We start from the raw sequence: 20,663 nt of genomic DNA on the forward strand, positions 1-20,663 counted from the left end.
AGAGATAGGAAAATGGCCCTTCATATATATATATATGTATATACACGTGATATGCATGTATACACATGTATATCCGTGTATATGCATGAGAACCTGACACTTATTTTAATAACTGACCATAATTAAGAAAGATCAAGTAATTTAACCCCCTTAATCATGGTCAACTTAAGATTAATTAACCAAATAATCATGGCTAATTAAGCAGAGGGACTTTAATTGCAAACGTAGCCTCAAATTAACCTTGACCTATCCAATAGGCTATTTCAATCATGGCTATATTCGGCTTAATTAAAATAAAAGCTAATTGCATTTATGACCTAATTGAACTTCAACCATGAATTTGGTTGTTTCAACCATGGCCAAAATTAACTTAATTAAACAATTAAGGGCTAGTTTTTTGCAATAATGGCCTTAATCGGCTTAAACAATTAAGGACAAAATTTAAACAATTAAATAAATAATTATTTTAAACTATTTCCTTGATTAAATTTAGCAAATATATCATAATTGTTGCAAATTAATTTCCAAATGATTTATAACATTATAGAAATTATTTTACCAAATAAGGATGGTAAAATATTATCCAAATAATTTTATAAAATCATTTTGACTTCTAAAAATGCATATTTCCCTCCGTTTGATATTCAAGGACTCTGGGTAATTAAAATGAATTAGAAGAGGTAAAAAATTAGGTGTTAACGGAGTTACACCTAAAAAAACTGCATTAAACTTTAAAAATAAATTAAAAATCGCAAAAACTACAAAAGTTGTACCTTTAAATATGACTTCCAGCTTAATAAAGTAGATAATTAAGAAACTGTTTTGAACTTTACCCTCAGACGAAAAATAGATCTTTCGGGGAAAAGAGAAAAGCAGCGGTGTTTGTCTATGCGTATTGTCAGAATTTGCAGCAAAGAAGAGGCAGTGATTAAAGATGGTGGTAAGATTGCGGTTGTCTCGGTTTGGTTGCAAAAACAAACCCTTTTACAGAGTAATGGCTGCCGATAGCAGATCTCCCAGAGACGGCAAACACTTGGAAGTCCTTGGTTACTACAATCCTCTCCCAGGTAACCTCTATTTTTCCTATTTTTAGACAAGGTTTAACCCCTTTTGAAATATGTGAAGATTTTGCTGTTGTCATGTGCAATTCATTTATTTCATTTTGCTTATTAATTTGTTATATTAGTCATTTCACCTTACTTTGGATGAACCCCATTTGAAAATTGTCATCTTTCAACTTAGGAAAGAAAATGTTATGTAGGAAAATAAGTGGGTTTCTTACCTATTTTTTTGTGTTCGATATGTAACCAAAACATATCATCCTAAAAAGCATTTGTATATAGTCTTGACAAATATACTATGGGAACTGGGGGGTGAAGATGAGGTTTGTTGGAGGGTGGGGAGGACACAATCAATGTGGAATGCTATTTGTGGAGCTTGTTTTCTCTACTTCAATTAGGGAGGTCATTTCCCTAATTTTTAAGGAACGTGTTTTTCAAAAAATTTGACCCACAAAACATGGGAGAATTGGAAAACATTTTCTGTAAAATGTTTTCTTCCATGCCAAACACACCCTTTATTTTCTCTTCTTTTAACTGATCGATTTTGGGCTGTTATCTAGTATTGTATAAAGGTTTTGTTGACAGAAACATTAGTTGTTGAATCTTGAATTCAAAATTTTGAGTTATCAAAGAACTGTATTCAATTTAGGCTGGTAGGGGTATGTAGTATGAAGGAATATATTTGTTGAGGTGCTGATGAATATCTTGTACAATATTCTTTTGTACAGGTCAAGATGGTGGCAAACGGATGGGTCTTAATTTTGACAGGTTAAAGTAAGTAAATTTCCAAACTTGTTGTTAACTTGCTTTTGTTATCATTCCCAATTTCATGAGTTCCATTTATAACTTAGATAATCTTGAATTGCATTTTCACTCTTGTTAAAGTTCAGATAGGGAGAACAGGTTACAGGGTTCTGTAGATACTAGACAAAGATATATTAATCTACTTTTAGTTCATGTATCGTGCTTTTGTTGTTGTCTGACAAAGAATATGGTAAGACTACTCAAAGGTGATAAGACTACTCAAAAAGGTAATGATTCAGTTGCTTCTGCAGGCTGTGGAAGGCTGGAAGCTCAACATTGGTATAGCTTTGCTATTTTGGCAAAGCTTATTTGATCTACAGAATCATTGAAATTTTTGTATTGCTATGAATGTGAACGGTTAAGGCTGGTTTATAGCTGTAGGATCAAGAATAACAGTGTAGTCACAAAAATCAGATTTTGCTAATTTGCTATTTTAAATTTTCTGTTCATCTGGTCGTTAGTCCTTCAAAAAGAATATAGTTGTTGTATGAATTGGCTGAATATGCTGCCGAAAGCAGATTGCTGTCAGATGCATATGCCTGGAACAGAAATAAAACATGTACAAAATTTTCTCATTAGCTGCCTCTAAAGAATGAGTGAGTGTGGAACAGGGAGCTGACTGAATGCAGCAATTTAAAGTGTGGGGAATTTCTAGGGTGACTGTTGCAGATATATATATAAGGAAGCAATTTAAAGTGTTTTGGATAATTTCTAGGGTGACTATTGCAGATACGAGGGAGCAACCAAACTATTTGAATTGAGTTATCAAGGAAATTGTGTGAAAAAGATGCAACTGGATCTAAGGAGGTTATGGAGCAATAAAAATTATGTTGGCGAAAAGGCAAAGATAACAATTTCAATTGAGATTCATTGAACATATTTAGTTGTAGGGACAAGAAGCATTATACTCCCTCTGGATCAAAAAGAGTGTCCACTTAGCCCTTTTTCCTTGGATCAAAAAGAGTGTCCACTTATCAAATCAAGAAAGAATTAACCTTATTTTTTTCAGATTTGCCGCTATTAAGTGCTATGTGATCAAATCCCAATATCTATTTAATTAGGGGCAGTTTAGTCAAATTACCCAATTTTTTTTTCTAGGAGTTAATATTTTCTTAAGGGGTGTGCAAATAATTAAGTGGACACTCTTCCAGCAGATAGGGTTTGTCGTCTTTGTCGTCTGTAAGTTGTAGGAATGATGCTCTACATTCACAATAATAATTGGTTCTCTGTGGTACTGTAAACCTCGAGTGACAATGATCGGTTAGAACTTGCTTGGCTGCAGATGAAGCTAAACATTAGTGATCGTTGTGTTTGGTATAATCATAGATCTTATCATCTTTATTTTCTTGTTTATTCTGTTACTGTGGACATGAACCGTAAACATGATAAAATGGTTCATTTGTCGACTGGATGCCACACATAATTTAATAGTATGTATTTGTGGACTTGGTTTAGCAAATTAGGAGTGTGTGGCTGTGATTTTGAAAGGTTAATTATCACGCAACACTTCAAGGCAGATTAAGAAATGACATTTGTTAGTTAGGATCTCTTTTTTCGCTCCAGGGACTCATTTTGGCTGGGTTAGGCAGGGACGGAGTTAAATTGTAGTTGGTATTTGTCGACCTTTTTCTTTAAATTCTTAGAAATAACTCTAGCACTGTGCTGCTGCATAAACTTTTTTGTTTTTGCTATTGTTTTTCGTGAGTCCTTCAAAGGATTAAGTTGATCACTGTTTTAGGACAGGCTTTAACATAAAACAATTTCATGTAAAAAGCTCAATATATTTCCAAATAAAGGTGCAGTTATACAGATATTTGCAAAGTGATCCCTTGAAAGGACTGAAACTCCTTTCTAGTGTATATCAGATGACTTATGACCTATTAGCCGGTCAGGAAAAGGAAGGTCCCTATTACTGTAGGGACGATCACTCAAAGTGCTTGATCGCTGTTCATATTGATTCATATCAGACAGGAGCATAACTAATAATATGTAAATCCTGAAGCTGATTACCTGTTTCCTGTTTATGAGATTGTGGTCACTCAAGTTTTAGTCTTGCAAAGGTCCAACAGAAAAGTAGTGCTCAATTGGTTGTACTGTGACTTTGCTTTAGTTGTTGCAGGAACTAAAGTTGTAGGTTCTTACACTCTTAATCATCAGATAGCTGTCAGAATCACACAATCATGTATCCTTTACCTGATATTTGTGGTTCTGCAGATATTGGTTATCCGTTGGTGCACAGCCGTCAGAACCAGTTCAACGTCTTCTTTTCCGAGCAGGCGTATTACCTCCTCCACCTATGTTGGCTATGGGACAAAAAGGCGGTCCACGAGACACTCGACCAGTTGATCCTATGACTGGACGCATCATGACACCTGAAAGTGCCAAAAGTGTCGATCCAGAAGTTGGTTCTTAAGTTGACGAAGACAAAGATTAGAATCCGACTAGTTGTATTTTATACAACTTCTACGCTTGGCCGATAATGTCCAATCGAAGGTTTCTTGGTTCTATCCTTTCAATAATTGAACTTGCTCTGATACTGTTTTATCTGTCATTGTGCTGTGCAAAAGTCATTCGCTGCATAGTTCCTCAGTATACTCTTATCAGCACCTCTGTTGCAGTAACTATTACTAAGAGTTTCTAGATTCAATCTGCTTTGCATATAAAATAGAATTATTCAGGATATTGAAAGGCTGGAGAGCTGAGCCTATATATATATAACATCGGAACTCGCAGCCGCTACCCTTCGGGTACGCATAGGTAAACCCAACTCCTGTGCAATAGCTTGCAAACCACACAGAAGAGGTAACCCGCACTAGGCAAGCCCCGTGCGACGAGCTCGACCCAGAAGGCAAATCCCTTGCTGTCTGAAAAAGATTTTAATTTTAAAGAGATTTCTGTAGTTGAACTCTGTAACCTTTTGAGTTTATTATTCTAGTTACATATTTTAAAGTGCAGAACTGAATAATTTGTTGGCATGTTATGGTGATAGGGGGCACTAGGAACAGATTAACCATTTTACTCTGTTTCCTGCTGGCCTAAACAACCTAAAGCAAACTCATGGTTCAATAATATCTATGTGGCTTCCCACGGCTATGTGGTATGCCAACTTTTGCCATACTGGCCTAAGGATTTTTAATCGTCTTGGAGCCCAGAGAGGGCCTTAGTTGTAGTTCCTTTGCAGCTATCGGTCTTTTTGCTCAGAGTTTAAAGAGGTTCTGGAGCTGTCAATCTCTGGTCGTGGTAATATTGTAATTTGACTCAGTACATCAAATCCATAGAACTGATCTCACAAAAGTCGAACTTATTTTAGTGGTAATTTTCTGCTCCCGCATCATGTAGTGGGTTATATGCTCATCAATTTAGAGTTCCGTGACCCAAGCCTCTGCGGAAACTTTGACATGGATCCTTAACTTTAGGATGTTCAACAAAAGTCTATTATTGCAGTGTGGGACTATGTCTAGTTGCATTATCATCCAGGGTAGTCCTGGAACATGTGCTATGTGTCTTTTCTTCTGGTTGCTGTAAACATTGACAAAAGCAACTTCTTTGGCAAGTTCTTTCCGTCACTAATATCAGATGTTTCGGGAATACCTGTTTTGTTGCTTCAAGTGTTGTCACAATCCAGATAATTTTCTTCTCAAATGAATTTGATGAACCAGAAGCCGGTCCAGTTCCTTTTTTCTGGTTATTACTACAGTTTTATTAGATGCTACAAGTATAGTTCTGGTGATGAGATAACTGATAAGTGGGGTCTTTCTAATGTTAGCTTCACTCTCTCCCTTGTGTCAACAGCACAAATATGTGCCATTTCACTTGCTGGCGAAGACAAATCCTTAGTCTAGTCTGATGTGAAAGTTGAGGCTCCTCATGCTACCATGATGTCGAGAAGAGGATGGATCTGAAGACTTTTAACTTTTATCTTGGGAATTGTCATCACTGTTCTTTTTGCAGCCAAATAACCTCACCTGAAATTACACTAAAATTGAACTATTCGCCATCTCTTTCATTGCAAGCGGGACAGGAATAGATTCTGGTTGGGGTGGCTTTTCAATATTCTACCAAATATAGTCACTCTAGATGGGCACATTTTAATGGTAAAGGTGTCTCCATTTTTACAAAGAAAAAGTTAAAAGAATATATATATATATTTTTTATAACGGTAGCCTGTTGTAGTAAAGGAACTCTGGGAACTTCACATGCACGTTCTGATGTTCGGTGTTCTACTGTCGATTGGTCATTTTCTATTGCAATGGAATAGGATTATGAAGATTATAAGTAGTTAGTCAGAAGAAATATATAGTACTATATTTATACAGTATAAAGCTACCACAGCTGAAGGAACACCTTGACAATACACATGGCTCTGCAGTGAAACAAAGAGATCAAGGGAGTGATTAGTTTTTATACATTAGCTAGCTCTGTAACAAATTGTTACACTAAAAACTCATTATTAATGACAATACGGTAAATAAGTTAGCCGTTGAGAAAGTCACCAATTTTTGTTTTGTTACTTAAGAAGTTAGTTGTAATATGTTGATCGAAATTTTTTGCTTCGAAATGGATACCTGGCATTATCTTTGATTTCATTTCGAAATTCTTGTCACTAGAAAAGTGTGGTGCACGAGTTTTTGGAACTGATTTGAAATGAAAATACCACTAATATAGAGAGGTGAAAATTCCAAGGGGAAATGGTTGAATATAGCTTTTTAACGATTTGAATTAAAAAAAAAAAATCTTGAAAATATTCTTTGTGCATTAATTTCAAATTGCTTATGTGTAAAAATAACAATCGCGTGTAAAAAAGGGAAGATATAAAATTTAAAATAAATTTGTAAAGATTATCAAAACAATTGATCAACAAGATTATGGAGCCGTCAGTCTACTTGGTATAGTATGTTGAGAAGTCCATATACTCCTTGAAAATAAAGGAATTTATCGATAATAAAAGTTTCGATGTTTAAACTTCTTGATTGATGACTGCAATTTTTTTCTACATGCATTTAGTATTTATTAATCATTATTATGTTATATTTATTTTTACTTTAACTATTAAAAACTAATGTAAATGCGAACGAATATTAAGTGTTTACCATTTATCGATTACAATAGAAAAATGGCAAACTTTCTCCATTGTAGATGTAGAAGAATCTGTAGACATTGTATTGAAGCAATCTATTGTAAGGATTTTAACTTTATTGAGCAAGGAGTTTAAGAAGTGTTATATTTTCATTATATATAAGTGCGGTGGGGGTACCGACACAACTGCCGCCACTTGTACAATGAGCTTCATAAGTTGTCCACGCAATGAATGTTTGTACAATGATCTATATAACTTGTACACTTTATTAAACTATTTTTATATCCCACGTAGACATATGTCATAGTACTTAATATTTATTCTCTTCTCATGTATAGACGTATGCACTTTAAATTTAATTCTCCGACACATTTATTTCTTCCGTGCACTTTTACTTGTTCACTTTTGACTTTTTGTATTCTAGCTGAATATTTATTCTCTTCTCATGTATAGACATATGCAGTTCACTTTAATTCTCTTACACAAATTTATTTCGTCCGTTCACTTTAATATGTTCACTTTTGACTTTTCACATTCTTTAAGAATTAATAAATCTCACGTGGATATATGTCATAGTACTGAATATTTATTCTCTTCTCTTGTATACACGTGTGCACTTCTATTTTAATTCTCCGACACATATTTATTTCCTCCGTGCACTTTTACTTGTTCACTTTTGGCTTTTCACGTTTTTGCTGAATATTTATTTTCTTCCCATGAGCTTCACAAATTGAACACGCAATGAATGCTTGTACCATGAGGTATATAACTTGTACACTTTATCCAACTATTTTTATATCCCACGTAAACATATGTCATAATACTTAATATTTATTCCCTTCTCATGTATAGATGTATGCACTTCAAATTTTAATTCTCCTACACAAATTTATTTCGTCCGTGCACTTTAATATGTTCACTTTTGACTTTTCACATTCTTTAAGAATTAATAAATTCCACGTGGATATATGCCATAGTACTGAATATTTATTCTTTTCTCATGTATACACGTGTACACTTCTATTTTAATTCTCCGACACATATTTGTTTCGTCCGTGCACTTTTACTTCTTCACTTTTGACTTTTCACGTTTTTGCTGAATATTTATTTTCTTCCCATGTTTCTAATATATATAAGTGACTTGGGGGTACGAACACAGCTGCCCAAACTTGTACCAAAAGCTTCACAAATTGTACACTTTTGACTTTTCACATTCTTTAAGAATTAATAAATCCCACGTGGATATATGCTATAGTACTGAATATTTATTCTCTTCTCATGTGTACATGTGTGCACTTCTATTTTAATTCTCCGACACATTTATATCCTCCGTGCACTTTTACTTGTTCATTTTTGACTTTTCACATTCTTTAAGAATTAATAAATCCCACACGGATATATGCCATAGTACTGAATATTTATTTTCTTCTCATGTATACACGTGTGCACTTCTATTTTAATTCTCCGACACATTTATTTCCTCCATGAACTTTTACTTGTTCACTTTTGACTTTTCGCGCTCTTGAAAAATATAATATGTGTGTGTTCAAATTACTTGTTCATTGATAAAACCAAAATAGAATTAATCCTTTCTAATAAATATTCTTGAAAGTAGTCTATTGGAGAGAGATTATGACAAATGTCTAAGTGGATAAATAAGTAGTTGGTTAAAGTGTGCAATTTATATAACTTTTGGTACAAATTTGTATTGCTATTGTTCGTCCTCTTTTCACGTTTAAAGTATTAAGAAAGAAGGAAGACTCGTTTTCCTTCTTTATCAATACTTTAATTATCTTACTCTCCTTTGCATTCTCTGATTAATGTTTTTTTTACATTTATAAAAGATATTACTTTATATTTTCATTTCGGAATTAAAATTTGGTGATTTACGATATAACATATCGCATTTCTAATATGTCATAATACTTAATATTTATTCCATAGACGTATGCACTTCAATTTTAATTATCCGACACATTTATTTCCTCATATTTTTTAATTAATTTAACAAAAATATTTTATTAGTTTTGCTTTTAAAAAAGCCAATATATACAACAATGGTTCTTATGTTTGGATCTGAACAGTTAATTAATTGAGATGGATATCAACTTATCGGTATACATATAAGATATTAAACAATTTAAAAGAAAAAATCTAAAATCTAAATATTAATTTTCTCTCACCTTCTTACTAATTTTTTTTTTCACATTGATGAATAACTTTCATGGTCATGACTATGACAAATTTTTAAAAATTATTTACAAAATACAAATTTTTAAAATAGGCTAATTAAAGTGAATAAACATGTTCGGTCCGTGCATCGCAAGGGCATATATGACTAGTATCCTTTAAAATGACGAAACAGGAGAGAACGGCGTCATACAGATCTTGTCGTACGTGTTGAACTCAAGACGCTTCTGGTGCGAAGATTGACGGCTATGATCAACACGTGTCAATGTTCTATGTTTCATGATTTGCTGTCACAACATGCATGTATATATTAAAGTAGCTGCTTACCCCTGCTTATTCCAATACAAATAGATTTAGGAATCGAACTATCTAAGCCGATCGAAAAAGACATTAGCAAGGAACAACAGAGCATGGCTGAAGAATTAGGTGAACCCATCAAATACGGAGACGTGTTTGAAGAGTCAGGTGTGAAATTAATCCAACCTCTACCTTTTGCGTAATGCAAAGAATACAAATACGTTACAAGAATATGAACGTATTCATTCAAAACGAACTGAACGTCGTGTTCATTCCAAATGAATTTTGTAAGATATGGTGTAATGGTTTTTTACTTCCATTAGTGTTCATTTATCACCATATTTCTTATCTTTGCAACCGATCTTGCATTGTCCTATATTAGCAGGCACACTGGTGAACATAAAACACACCCCAACATCTTCTTAAGTTATTTTCGACAATTATTTTGGACAACCTCCAAATTTCCAAACCTCCAAACTTCCAACCACGTGCAAGTGTTTGGGAGTGCCGGGTCTTCACGATTTTCACCGGAATTAAATCGAAATCGCCCTTGGCAGTGGCTTGTTCCACGACGCAGCGTTAATCCAATAAGTGATTCTATCCTTTTATTTAATTTTCTAATTGATATGGTTAATATTTCCAACATTCAGGTGAAGTAGGTAGAAAGCTTATAGCTCAAAAAGATGCAGCAGCCATGCAAGCAGCCGAAAGCATGGCAATCGGCAATGTTAAAAAAGGTGGCCCTGCTGCACTCGCCCAATCCGCTGCTGATATAAACGAGAGGCGAGGCCTTCTACCTCATGATGCAGTAACCAATGTCACCAGCCATGATGGCGTTGCTATATCTAAGGAGGAAGTCAATGGTCAACAGGTTTTCACCGAGGCTATCGGTGGACAGGTGCGTATATACCCGTCTACTTTTACATGTTCTCTGCTAAACTTATATAAAGTTATATAACGTAAAGAATCTTTAGTTACACTATAGTTTAACTTGTGGTTACAGTTAACCTATCTTATGTTCTGTAATTGTACTTTGAGATTAAGTCCTGTGCACTAACACTATAACACTATAAAAGATTAGATCATTCATTTAAATATTTACTACCGGTATATCTCTTACTCCCTCCGTCCCGATTTATGTGACATTTTTCACTTTTTGAAAGTCAATTTGACACTTTGAAGTTAAATTAGATTAGATTAACTCCATATTTTAAAATTAAAATTTATATATTTAAAAACTAGCTAGTTGCAACTTCTCTCATTCTATCAATTTGGTGAAAAAATGCATGCAGTTTGAATCTCGAGAACCCAAAAGTATCACACAAATTGAGACAGAGGGAGTAATAATTATCAATTGATAATTTGATTTTAAAAAAAAAAAAAACTGTGACTAAGTTGTTATTGATGGATAGTAACTTTTTTTCGTTTTACTATACTTTTTATGCGCGAGTATAGTTATTTTCGGTTGACCTGCTGGTGTAAGAATTACCTTCCCACTGTTGATGGTAGTTATACTTTTCTCTGTTTTACTTTCAGAAAGGGTAAACTTTTTATTTATTTCAAATGTTCTTCTTATCGATCAAGCATGTAAAATATTTTCTCTCTATAATATTACTCCAGATGATGCTATGATACAAATCTATAAGACTTGCCTCTATTGTGTTATGAACAAATTATGTCATTTGAAGTTCAAATTAAGGTGCACAAAACATCTCACCTTAGCAAGGTCCGGAAAGGGATGCACTCACCCCAGGGAGTGTGATGAGCCTACCTTAATGCTTGAACGCAAGAATTATTGGATGCTTCCGGGGGTTCGCCCTTCATTTGAAAGTTTAAATTATTGGTGAAAAATTTGTAGGTAATTGGTTTTATGTCAACTGTACGAACTAATGACTAAGGTATGAAATAGGTTATGGGACAATACGTGCAACCACCGGGTACAAAGCTGAAATCTCCATCGGACGATGTCCCCGCTGAGGCAATGACAATAGGACAAGCCCTTGAGGCAGCAGCCGGAACAGCAGGGGACAAACTTGTGGACCAGAGCGACGCTGCAGCCATCGAGGCTGCAGAGATTAGAGCAACTGGCCGTGGCCAAATTATTGCTGGAGGGATAGCAGCTGCTGCTCAATCGGCAGCTGCACATAAAACAAGGTGTTTTCAAGTCTAGGCACAGAGCTTGGAGAGCAGAGAAGCAAAGTTGTGCATCACACAATAGTTTTGATTTGAATCTTGTAGTTAATCTTAGAAATTTATTTTACACTCTTTCCGTTTCAATTTATGTGAATCTATTTTCTTATTATGCCGTACTAAAAAAGAGTAACTTCTTTCTATATTTGAAAATAATTACTTTTATGCAATAATTTATAGTCACACAAAATATATGTGCCTCATTTAACACTTCAAGCTTAAAAGTCTTCTCTTCTTTCTGAAATTTTATGCCCAGTCAAATGAGTTCACATAAATTGAAATGAAGAGAGTATGTATAAATAATTAATTTAGGAATTTAGTAACTCAAAAGTACTAATATCCTAGAGCTCCAGGGTGATAGGATCTCTTGCCCTCTCATCATGAATAGAAGAAAATTGTTAGAAGAAAATTGTTTTTTCAAATCTTTTACGTGTTTTAACACGTGAGCTAGTTAAAACCATATATTTCTTTTGTGTACGTAATTGGAAAGATGCAAAATTTCAGCTACAAATGCTAGCTATACCTCAATTTGCAACATGTGAGCTAAGTAAGACTATCTTTTTGTTGTGTTTCATAATTGGAGGGATGCAAAAGCTAAGCTACCAGATGACAAGGCAGTAACGAAAGTGGAGGCAGAGGGCATCCTAAATGTAGAACTGAGGAATAAGGAAGGACTTTCACCATATCCAGGTGGTGTTGCAGATTCCATTGTAACTGCTGCAAGGCTTAATCACGAGAAAAAGAATTTGAGAAGTTAAAAAGGATGGTATTTTGTTAAAGATATATGTGTATATATGCTGTTTGTGTAGATATATATATATATATATATATATATATATATATATATATATATATATATATATATATAGAATAAGAATAAAACTCTGTCAAAGAACTTATTACCCCTCGTATTTTCTATGTAAAGCTAGTACTAATATTTGAACAAGTTATTTTCAACAAAAAACTCTGGAATATGGTTTTCCTCTCAATCAGGTATCAGCCTATCCTTATCTGCTAGTAAATCATCAAAGTGCTAGACAGAAAAATAACAGGTTATCTTTGCGTTTGTGAATAAATTTCAATCTCTTTCTTAATTTTTGTTTTAATTTCAGTTGGGGAAAAAATATATGTAGCAAAAAACACTTCGCAAAGGCCTCTCCTGAAAAAGCAGTCTCACATATACGATTAAAGTTAGTGTGGCCAACTATTGCTGATTTCTAAAAAAATTTAGCATTCTATAATCAGTGCCAGTAAAATGAGACAAGATGTTCCGTAACATGCAATTTGTGATGTTACTTTTTTTACTATCGAAATTAAGCGATTCCACCTTCACGGAGAGGGTAATTTATCTCTCGCGGCAATTGAAGCTTGAAATGATCATAAATTCTCAACTCTTGCATAATCGAACTTGGTACCTTTAACTCTTTAAGATTTGTCATTTGCGAAATATAATTCATAGCTTCGTTAAAATTCTTTTTATTTCGACCGTACGTCAAATGCTTAAAAGGTGGCATTTGTTTCAATAAATATTCATGTCAAACAAATAATAGTTACGTAATAAATATTTTCTCATCAAATAATGTTACATTTTCCAACCGGGTAAATTTTATCCTAAATGCCTGATAAAATTTACTCAATATTTGCTAGATAAATAAATTATTTGTTCGATTTTGCATCTGTTACTGCTATAGTTTTCTAGAATAATTAATTGTTTAGTTATAAGAGGAGTCTAAGTTGATTAGTAGAATATTCAGTTTTTTTAATTTTAGTAAGAGTTTAATACTTTAGTTGTAGGAGGAGTCTACTCTTTTATTTATGTGCCTATATAAAGGCACATGAGTAATAAAATTTAGATGAGACAGTTTTTATTCATATTTGCTAACTTGTTGTTATCAGAGCCTTCATTGATCTTAATGGGTCTGAGCATTTGAAGAAGAAATACTTTGGACCACATTTAACTCATACCTATTTCCAACCCATTTTAACGCGTGGTTATTGTTGACGCTCAAGACTATTTTCAACCGGTTTTAACGCTCAGAGCTATTTTCAACTTATCTTAACTCAGGCTTATTTTAACGCTTAGGGCTATTTTTAAGCAATCCAATTTTAATCCATTTTACCTTTAACATTACTTTTTCAACCATAACAAGCAATATCTCTCTTTGAGTGTCTCACAAACCTTTACTAGTGAAAACTATCATATTTGGTTAGTGGAGATGAAGTTAAGCAATTTTACAATGTGTAAGAATATTCTCTTCCGTTTGAAAATAAAAGTTACACAATTATTTTCAATGGGCGAAATAGAACAATTGTCATGGAGAAATACGCTTGAAGCATGTGATGAAAAAATGCAAGAAAATTGAGCTTAAGAAGAAGAAGAAGAAAGACTCGGGTTACAGATGTGTGCAAGTTTAAAAATACTCAAAAAAAAAAAAAAAATCCATAAGCACAAATGGCTAGAGATGAAATTAAGGAGGAGCAACTTTTTTATATTGTAGCAACAAAAGCAAGGAAGAATGTTGAATTTTGCATCTGTTATTGCTACAGTTTTCTAAAATAATTAGTTGTTTAGTTATAACAGGAGTTTAAGTTGATGAGTAGAATATTCAGTTTTCTAATCTTAGTAAGAGTCTAATATTTTAGTTGTAAGAGGAGTCTACTACTTTATTTATGTGCCTATATAAAGGCTTATGATTAATAAAATTTATACTCTCACTGTTTCAATTTATGTGAACCTATTTCTTTTTTAGTCTGTGCCAAAATGAATGACCTCTTTCTTAATTTGGAAACAAATTCACTTTATGAAATGATTTACAACCACACAAATATTCAAGACTTATTTTGAACCACAAGTTTCAAAAGTCTTCACTCTTTTTTAAATGTCGTGCCCAGTCAAATGAGTTCACATAAATTAAAACGGAGAGAGTATAAAATAATTTTTATTCATATTTTCTACCTTATTGTTTGCATCTCTCTCCAAAAATTCATAACATTATTTTCACCAAATAAACGTAACGTAGGTTACGCCGATTTTAGGAACAAAGGCGTGAAAAAAAACATTGGCATAGTTAAATTAATATTATACTTGAAATTCACTCCTGAAAATCTCAATAATTTAACAGAATTAATTTTTTTTTCAATTTTTATATGGTTGAGTATTCAGTTTTGTTTAAAGAAACAATTGGTTGGTTGGGATCACACCGCAATGTACAAACCACCACCTGTAAAATCAATATTGAAGTGTTTCACCAAGTCCTTCAACACGTGTATACATTTTCAACTTTAAATCTATTTTGGTAGTACCGCCTCATCACCTTAATGGAGCTTCTGTTTCTTGGCCTTCTCTTTTTTCTTTAAAAGGAATTTCTTTATAACCCTCCCATATGAGCTTCTTTTTTCTTTCTTTTTGAACTCACAACCTTCGCATTGGAGTTGGAGGGTACTTAGCATTTGAGCAACCGTGTAAAGTTAGAGAACATTAAAGTATGAGTCAAGAAATACCTGTTAAATATGGGGACGTGTTTCCGGTGTCGAGTGAACTTGGTTCAAAAATGATAGCACCACAAGATGCAGCAATCATGCAGTCAGCAGAGAGTGTAGCGTTGGGTCATGTACCAAAAGGTGGGCCTGCATCGCTCATGCAGTCAGCTGCAGCCCAAAATGAGCGTAGAGGTGTGGTAGATGGTGATGACATATCGGATCTCGCGAGAGATCCGGGTGTTACTGTTTCTCAAGCTGAGGTTGGTGGCACTCGCATTGTCTCTGAATCAATCGGTGGAGAGGTATATATATCAACTCCTAAATAAGATACTTTCGCATTTCAATTTGCTTGTCTTAGTTTAATTGGTTAAGAAAATAAAGAAAGACTTTCGAATTTGATTCTTATTAAATAAAAATATATGTAATATGCTAAAATATCCTTTAGTCTTGTGATTTTAGACATATCATGTGGAGCTGAAATGAGTTTTTAAACTAGGGAAAGGCGTTCTTTTTTAAACGAACTAGAAAAGGCAATTCTTTTTTAAACGAACTAGAAAGGAAATTACAAAGCTTTCAAATTAGGGAAATGCATCCTTTTTTAAACTAACAAGAAAGGAAAGTACGAGAAATAAATTAAAATAGAGGAATATCATGGGCAATGGTGGAGCCAAAAATTTCATCAAGAAGATTCATTTATTAAAAAAATAGATTATGCTTATCAAACTTGTGTTTCAAGTCAAGGGGATTTAATTCTTATATTTTCATGCATTTTATTATTTTTGACTTGTAATATACATGTATAATAATCAAAAGAAATTGAGTTATCATATGAACCCCTCGCTTCAATGTGCCTCTGCCACCAACCATGGAGTTTAAGATGTAAAAGAACTTTTTTGACATATAGTTTAAAAAAATACTCTAAAGATCTCGAAAATGTTATATTAAAGATACTATTTAAAGTTTAAAGCAGGGGTTGAGCTCAGTTGCTGAGCTCCATATCTTCTATCGTTGAGGTGTGGAGGATTCAAATCTCATCACTAGTGTACTATTCTCTTTGCTTTTCTTCCTTTCTCCTCCCCTAATATAACTAAGAAAAAATTGATTAATTAATGACCAACCAAGGGTGGGGCACGTTCAAGCAAGCACATTGCGCCGTAGTAGCTAGTTCAAGGAGCCTAGTGAAACTAAGACAGGAAACTTTTTCTTTTTCTAACTTTCCTTTTTTGGACTTTTAACTAAGTAAGACCTTGTACAGGCATTTGTGGGTTCAATGCGAAAATTGTTATGGATTAAATTATAAGAAATTTTAGAACTAAAAAATGATGTGAATATCATTAGAAAATGAGTAGTTTGGATCGAATTGAACTTTTGATTGATCCGAATACTTGGGATTCCCTCTTCCCTTAATTCGACCGACATCGAGATAATTGACAGTGGTGGTGCTTTGAATAAAATATAGAAAAGTTTAAAGCAAAGAATTGTCAAAATGAAAAAAATGTAAATGTATCTTAATTCTAAGAGTTCAAGTGAATCCAATACTATCTTTTATGTATGAATATATTAGCAAATACTAAGTTTTGTTTCATAATTTGCGCCAAGTACAATGGGTTCCGTCAAGTTTAAATTTATTACGTATAGAGCACATTTGGTTTAGTAGCTATGTATGAAAGATTATGTTCAATTTTAGGTGGTTGCACAATATATCTATCCATCAGAAGCAGGAGGTGATGGAGAAGGAGCCGAACGATATCCTACAACAGGAGTTCAGGAGGAGGCAGTTACGGTGGGTGAAGCTCTAGAGGCAGTGGCATTTAAGGCAGCAGGGGACAAACCAATTGAGGAGAGCGACGCTGCAGCAATACAGGCAGCAGAAGCAAGAGCCACGGGACGAAGTGAAGCGGTGCCGGGAGGTATAGGAGCAGAAGCTCAAAGTGCAGCTTCCGTTAATGCTCGAACGGATAACAAGACCACTCTTGGTGATGTTCTAAGTGTAAGTCTTTTCATATGACGCATCATTTTAGCAAGTTAGAAATTAGGAGGATTTCAATATAATGAGTGTAGTATCATGAAGATTTAGGAGCTAATTTGACAGGTTTAACCTTTACATAATGAAAATGTAGAAAATGTTAATAGTTAGTTCATTGACTGTATGTACTTTCCCCTCTGCTACTAGGTTTAATATAATTTGGGATTTAATATTACACAGGGAGAATAGATATTCCAATTTTGCAAATTTGGGAAATTTGAAAAAATAAATTAAATAAAGAGGAAAAGACAAAGGAAAAAAAACTTTATTAAACCATTGGAAATTGATCCCCTCAAATTTAATGGTAGATGTGCACCAGTAGCTATTGCACCAAAAGATTTTTAACCTCCAATATTTTAGATAGCTATAAATGGTCTAGGGAGGATAGTATGGGCGCACGTCGATCAACTCTAGGCTGAGCTTCTGGTGAAACTAAAGCCCGCCTTATATAATGAGATTTTACAGGTTTGTAGTAACTTAGGCTTTTTTCTTCGCTTCAGCTTTGAGATGATTTTAGCCACCGCACTGACACTCCTTGGATATTCATAGAAATATGTCGCTCCATGTGACATACTCTATGTCGCTTCCTGTGACATACTCGGTGCAATATGAAACTATTAATATTCTTTTTCAGGTTACAAGTGTTACTATTAACTATATTGTATGAAAATTACAAATAATTCTTGTGTTTTTAGGATGCAACGAGCAAGCTTATAGAAGACAAGGCAGTGAAGAAGGAAGATGCAGAAGGGGTGGTGGGTGCTGAAATAAGGAATAAACCCGACTTGGCTACACATCCTGGTGGAATAGCAGCATCCATGACCACAGCAGCTAATCTGAACATATTCTAATTAGGTGTTTTTATTTGGGTTATGGTTTTTGTGACAAGTAGTTGATTGTACATATAGAACCATGGTCTGATTTTGGGTTGTGGGTTGGGTGTAATTGTCCTCTTAATTTGTAGTGTTATACATGGTAGTGTTGCGAGTTTGTGATATTTTCAAACGTACCTCTTTGTTAAGCTGACGGATCACGGATATTGATTACAGCTTAGTTAATTGATCCTTCTGATTTCTTGTTTTTCCTTTTTCTTGTTAACAATACTTTGGTCCGAAGCCAACTAAGTTCAGATCGAATATTGCCAGTTTGGGAAACCGTGCGATAATTAAATTCAAAATCATGGATCAATTTGTAATTTGATCATGTTAAGTCAGGAATTTTTTCTTTTTGTTGCTTTTTGGTGACAGTTTTCTCTGGAGAGTCTTGAGATGTATTCAGATATTATACAGCTAGCTCATTTGGTAAGCCAGAAGATATTAAAACATGTTATAAGTGAATGAAGTCATCATTAGTGTGAAAATTTATTAACCTATTAATGCATACTTAATTAGACTGTTAGTATGTAAAGCGTATTTTGTTCACTGTGGTAAAAATTTAGTGCACCTTCTTAGTAGGCATTTGACCATAAAATTTGGGAGTCTAATTTTGCATTTTGATTTCAAATCAGCGTTTGTTTATAAAATCTATACAAAATATTAACTGCAACTTCAAATCATGATTTCAAATCCCAAATTCTCCAAAAAATAAAATTTGGAATTTTAAATCTTGATTGCAAATATTTTTAAATGTAAAACTTGACACACAAATTTATATCTTGTAAAAAAAGACTCATGCTCGATGTGAAGAGATTGTCCGTACAAGGATTATATTAAATAATATCTAGTTACTACTACTGTTGATCTTTTGGAAGTGGATCTTAGTAAAATTATCTATATTGCGAAAATTTATTTTTAAAAGGAATAACGAGGTATGTAATTTATTAATTTAGCGCCTTAAAATATTGTCATACCTTGTTTATGAACTACGATTTGTTCATTTGGTAAAATTATATAAGAGTTGGGGAAATGTTGATAGTTTCACAAGTTGTGCAATTTTTACGTTTATGAGAAAAAATACAATTTAAAAAATCTAAATTGCATGTGTAAAAAGATTTCAACTTCAAATAAATCTGATTTGAAATCATGTCCAAATGGACACTTAAAATCTCTTGCCTCTGTGTAGTATCGGCTGTTTTGGGGTCCATTTTCACTGCAAATACTAACAATCGGACTGAAGACGAGTTGGACCTCTAAAATATATTGGGCTCCGAATTTGAAGCTGGCAGAAAGCCTAATGTCCGCATTTCGACCCGACAGCCATATATGGGATGTTTGAGTGATTGCAAATATTCAACCTGGCTCTCTGTTCAAGGTGCAGTCAAGAAATTATGGAACTTTGGATGGTTGTTAGTTAATTATTGTATTGTAATGTTACATTAAATATAATTTTTCTCTTCATTGCTACTTAAATTTTATCGTATCGTATTCATTGTTTCACACCCCAAGTCGGAGGGGCATGACTGGCACCCAACTGTAAGGGCCTTACCTGTAATATATGTCATACATTTCTCACAACACCTGGGCTGACAGGTATACAAGACTAACGAGTAGAAATTATGTCAACCATCATCAACTTGCAAAGCATGGACTATACCCATACATATATGTACACGAGCCGACGAGGCCACCGCGAGGATGCATAAGTCATAACAAGGCCGACAAGGCCATACCAAAGGTTGTACACACTAGTCATGAGCCGACAAGGCTATACATAAGAAAACTGTACACAGGACACATGTCTACGAGCCTCTAAGAGTGCATCTAATTAACATAATGGTCGGGACAGGGCCCCGCCATACCCAAAATATACATATATACAGTGCATACCAAAATGACAGCAAAGAAATTTCGGAAGTAGTGGAACTCGCCGGTCAACCGCTGAGGCAACCTACTGATGGGGTACGTCAAACTGAGGAGTCGGACCTGCAGGCATGAATGCAGCATCTCCATAGGGATGTCAGTACAGAAAGTGTACCGAGTATGTAAGGCAGGACAAACATGACATAAAGATAACATGAGTAAGGAAGACTGGAAAGAAACAACTCGGAACCTGGATGCCTCTAAGGGTGTACATTATGCATACAAACTCTTTTACATATACATATATAGGCCTCTGTGCGCTAGTATCATATCATATACGCTGCTCTTTGGGGCTCATCTCATCATATAACATGCCCAACTGCAGTGGTGTAATTGCACACTAATGCCATGCTCGCCGGTTATAGCCTAGGGTATTATATATATATATATATATATATATATATATATATATATATATATACCATGCCCGCCATTTATAGCCCGGGGTGTTATAATATACATATATAGCGCACATTGCATTCTGAACGACCATTCATGTATTGACGACATCCAAGAGCTTATCCTCGACCCATCAAACTGATGGAGTTCCCTACTACATTCCCTTTTCTCCAGCTTCCCTAAATATCATTTTATTCACCTGGTGACCTTTGCCTGAAATTGCAACCAAGGGTGTTAGTTATGATTGCGATGTGTTCTAAATTCCGTAGACAGTCTGTGCTTTACAACCTCTACTAGCAATCCGGGTCATTGCCTTAAATTTTTGCTACCTGCTTCTTTCA

At 34.2% G+C, this 20,663-nt stretch overlaps 3 protein-coding genes across 3 annotated transcripts; all 3 read left to right on the forward strand.

The window, feature by feature from the left end:
• The first annotated feature begins 798 nt into the window (after positions 1–798).
• On the forward strand, positions 799–4,822 carry LOC132610924 (small ribosomal subunit protein bS16m/bS16c-like). Its single transcript, XM_060325333.1, has 3 exons — positions 799–1,067; positions 1,790–1,835; positions 4,080–4,822. Exons 1-3 carry the CDS (start codon positions 935–937, stop codon positions 4,276–4,278), a joined length of 378 nt encoding a protein of 125 aa, XP_060181316.1. The 5' UTR covers positions 799–934; the 3' UTR covers positions 4,279–4,822.
• A 4,647-nt stretch (positions 4,823–9,469) lies between these two features.
• LOC132610925 (late embryogenesis abundant protein D-34-like) lies at positions 9,470–11,728 on the forward strand. Its single transcript, XM_060325334.1, has 3 exons — positions 9,470–9,597; positions 10,080–10,327; positions 11,339–11,728. The coding sequence occupies exons 1-3, from the start codon at positions 9,543–9,545 to the stop codon at positions 11,597–11,599; spliced, it is 564 nt and encodes a 187-aa protein (XP_060181317.1). The 5' UTR covers positions 9,470–9,542; the 3' UTR covers positions 11,600–11,728.
• Positions 11,729–14,932: 3,204 nt separating this feature from the next.
• Positions 14,933–18,189, forward strand: LOC132610941 (late embryogenesis abundant protein D-34-like). The gene is made up of 3 exons (XM_060325349.1): positions 14,933–15,401; positions 16,787–17,089; positions 17,821–18,189. Exons 1-3 carry the CDS (start codon positions 15,105–15,107, stop codon positions 17,974–17,976), a joined length of 756 nt encoding a protein of 251 aa, XP_060181332.1. The 5' UTR covers positions 14,933–15,104; the 3' UTR covers positions 17,977–18,189.
• The last annotated feature ends 2,474 nt before the right edge of the window (positions 18,190–20,663 follow it).

Source organism: Lycium barbarum, chromosome 9 (genome assembly GCF_019175385.1).
Source record: "Lycium barbarum isolate Lr01 chromosome 9, ASM1917538v2, whole genome shotgun sequence".
In the NCBI taxonomy this organism is placed as follows: Eukaryota; Viridiplantae; Streptophyta; class Magnoliopsida; order Solanales; family Solanaceae; genus Lycium; species Lycium barbarum.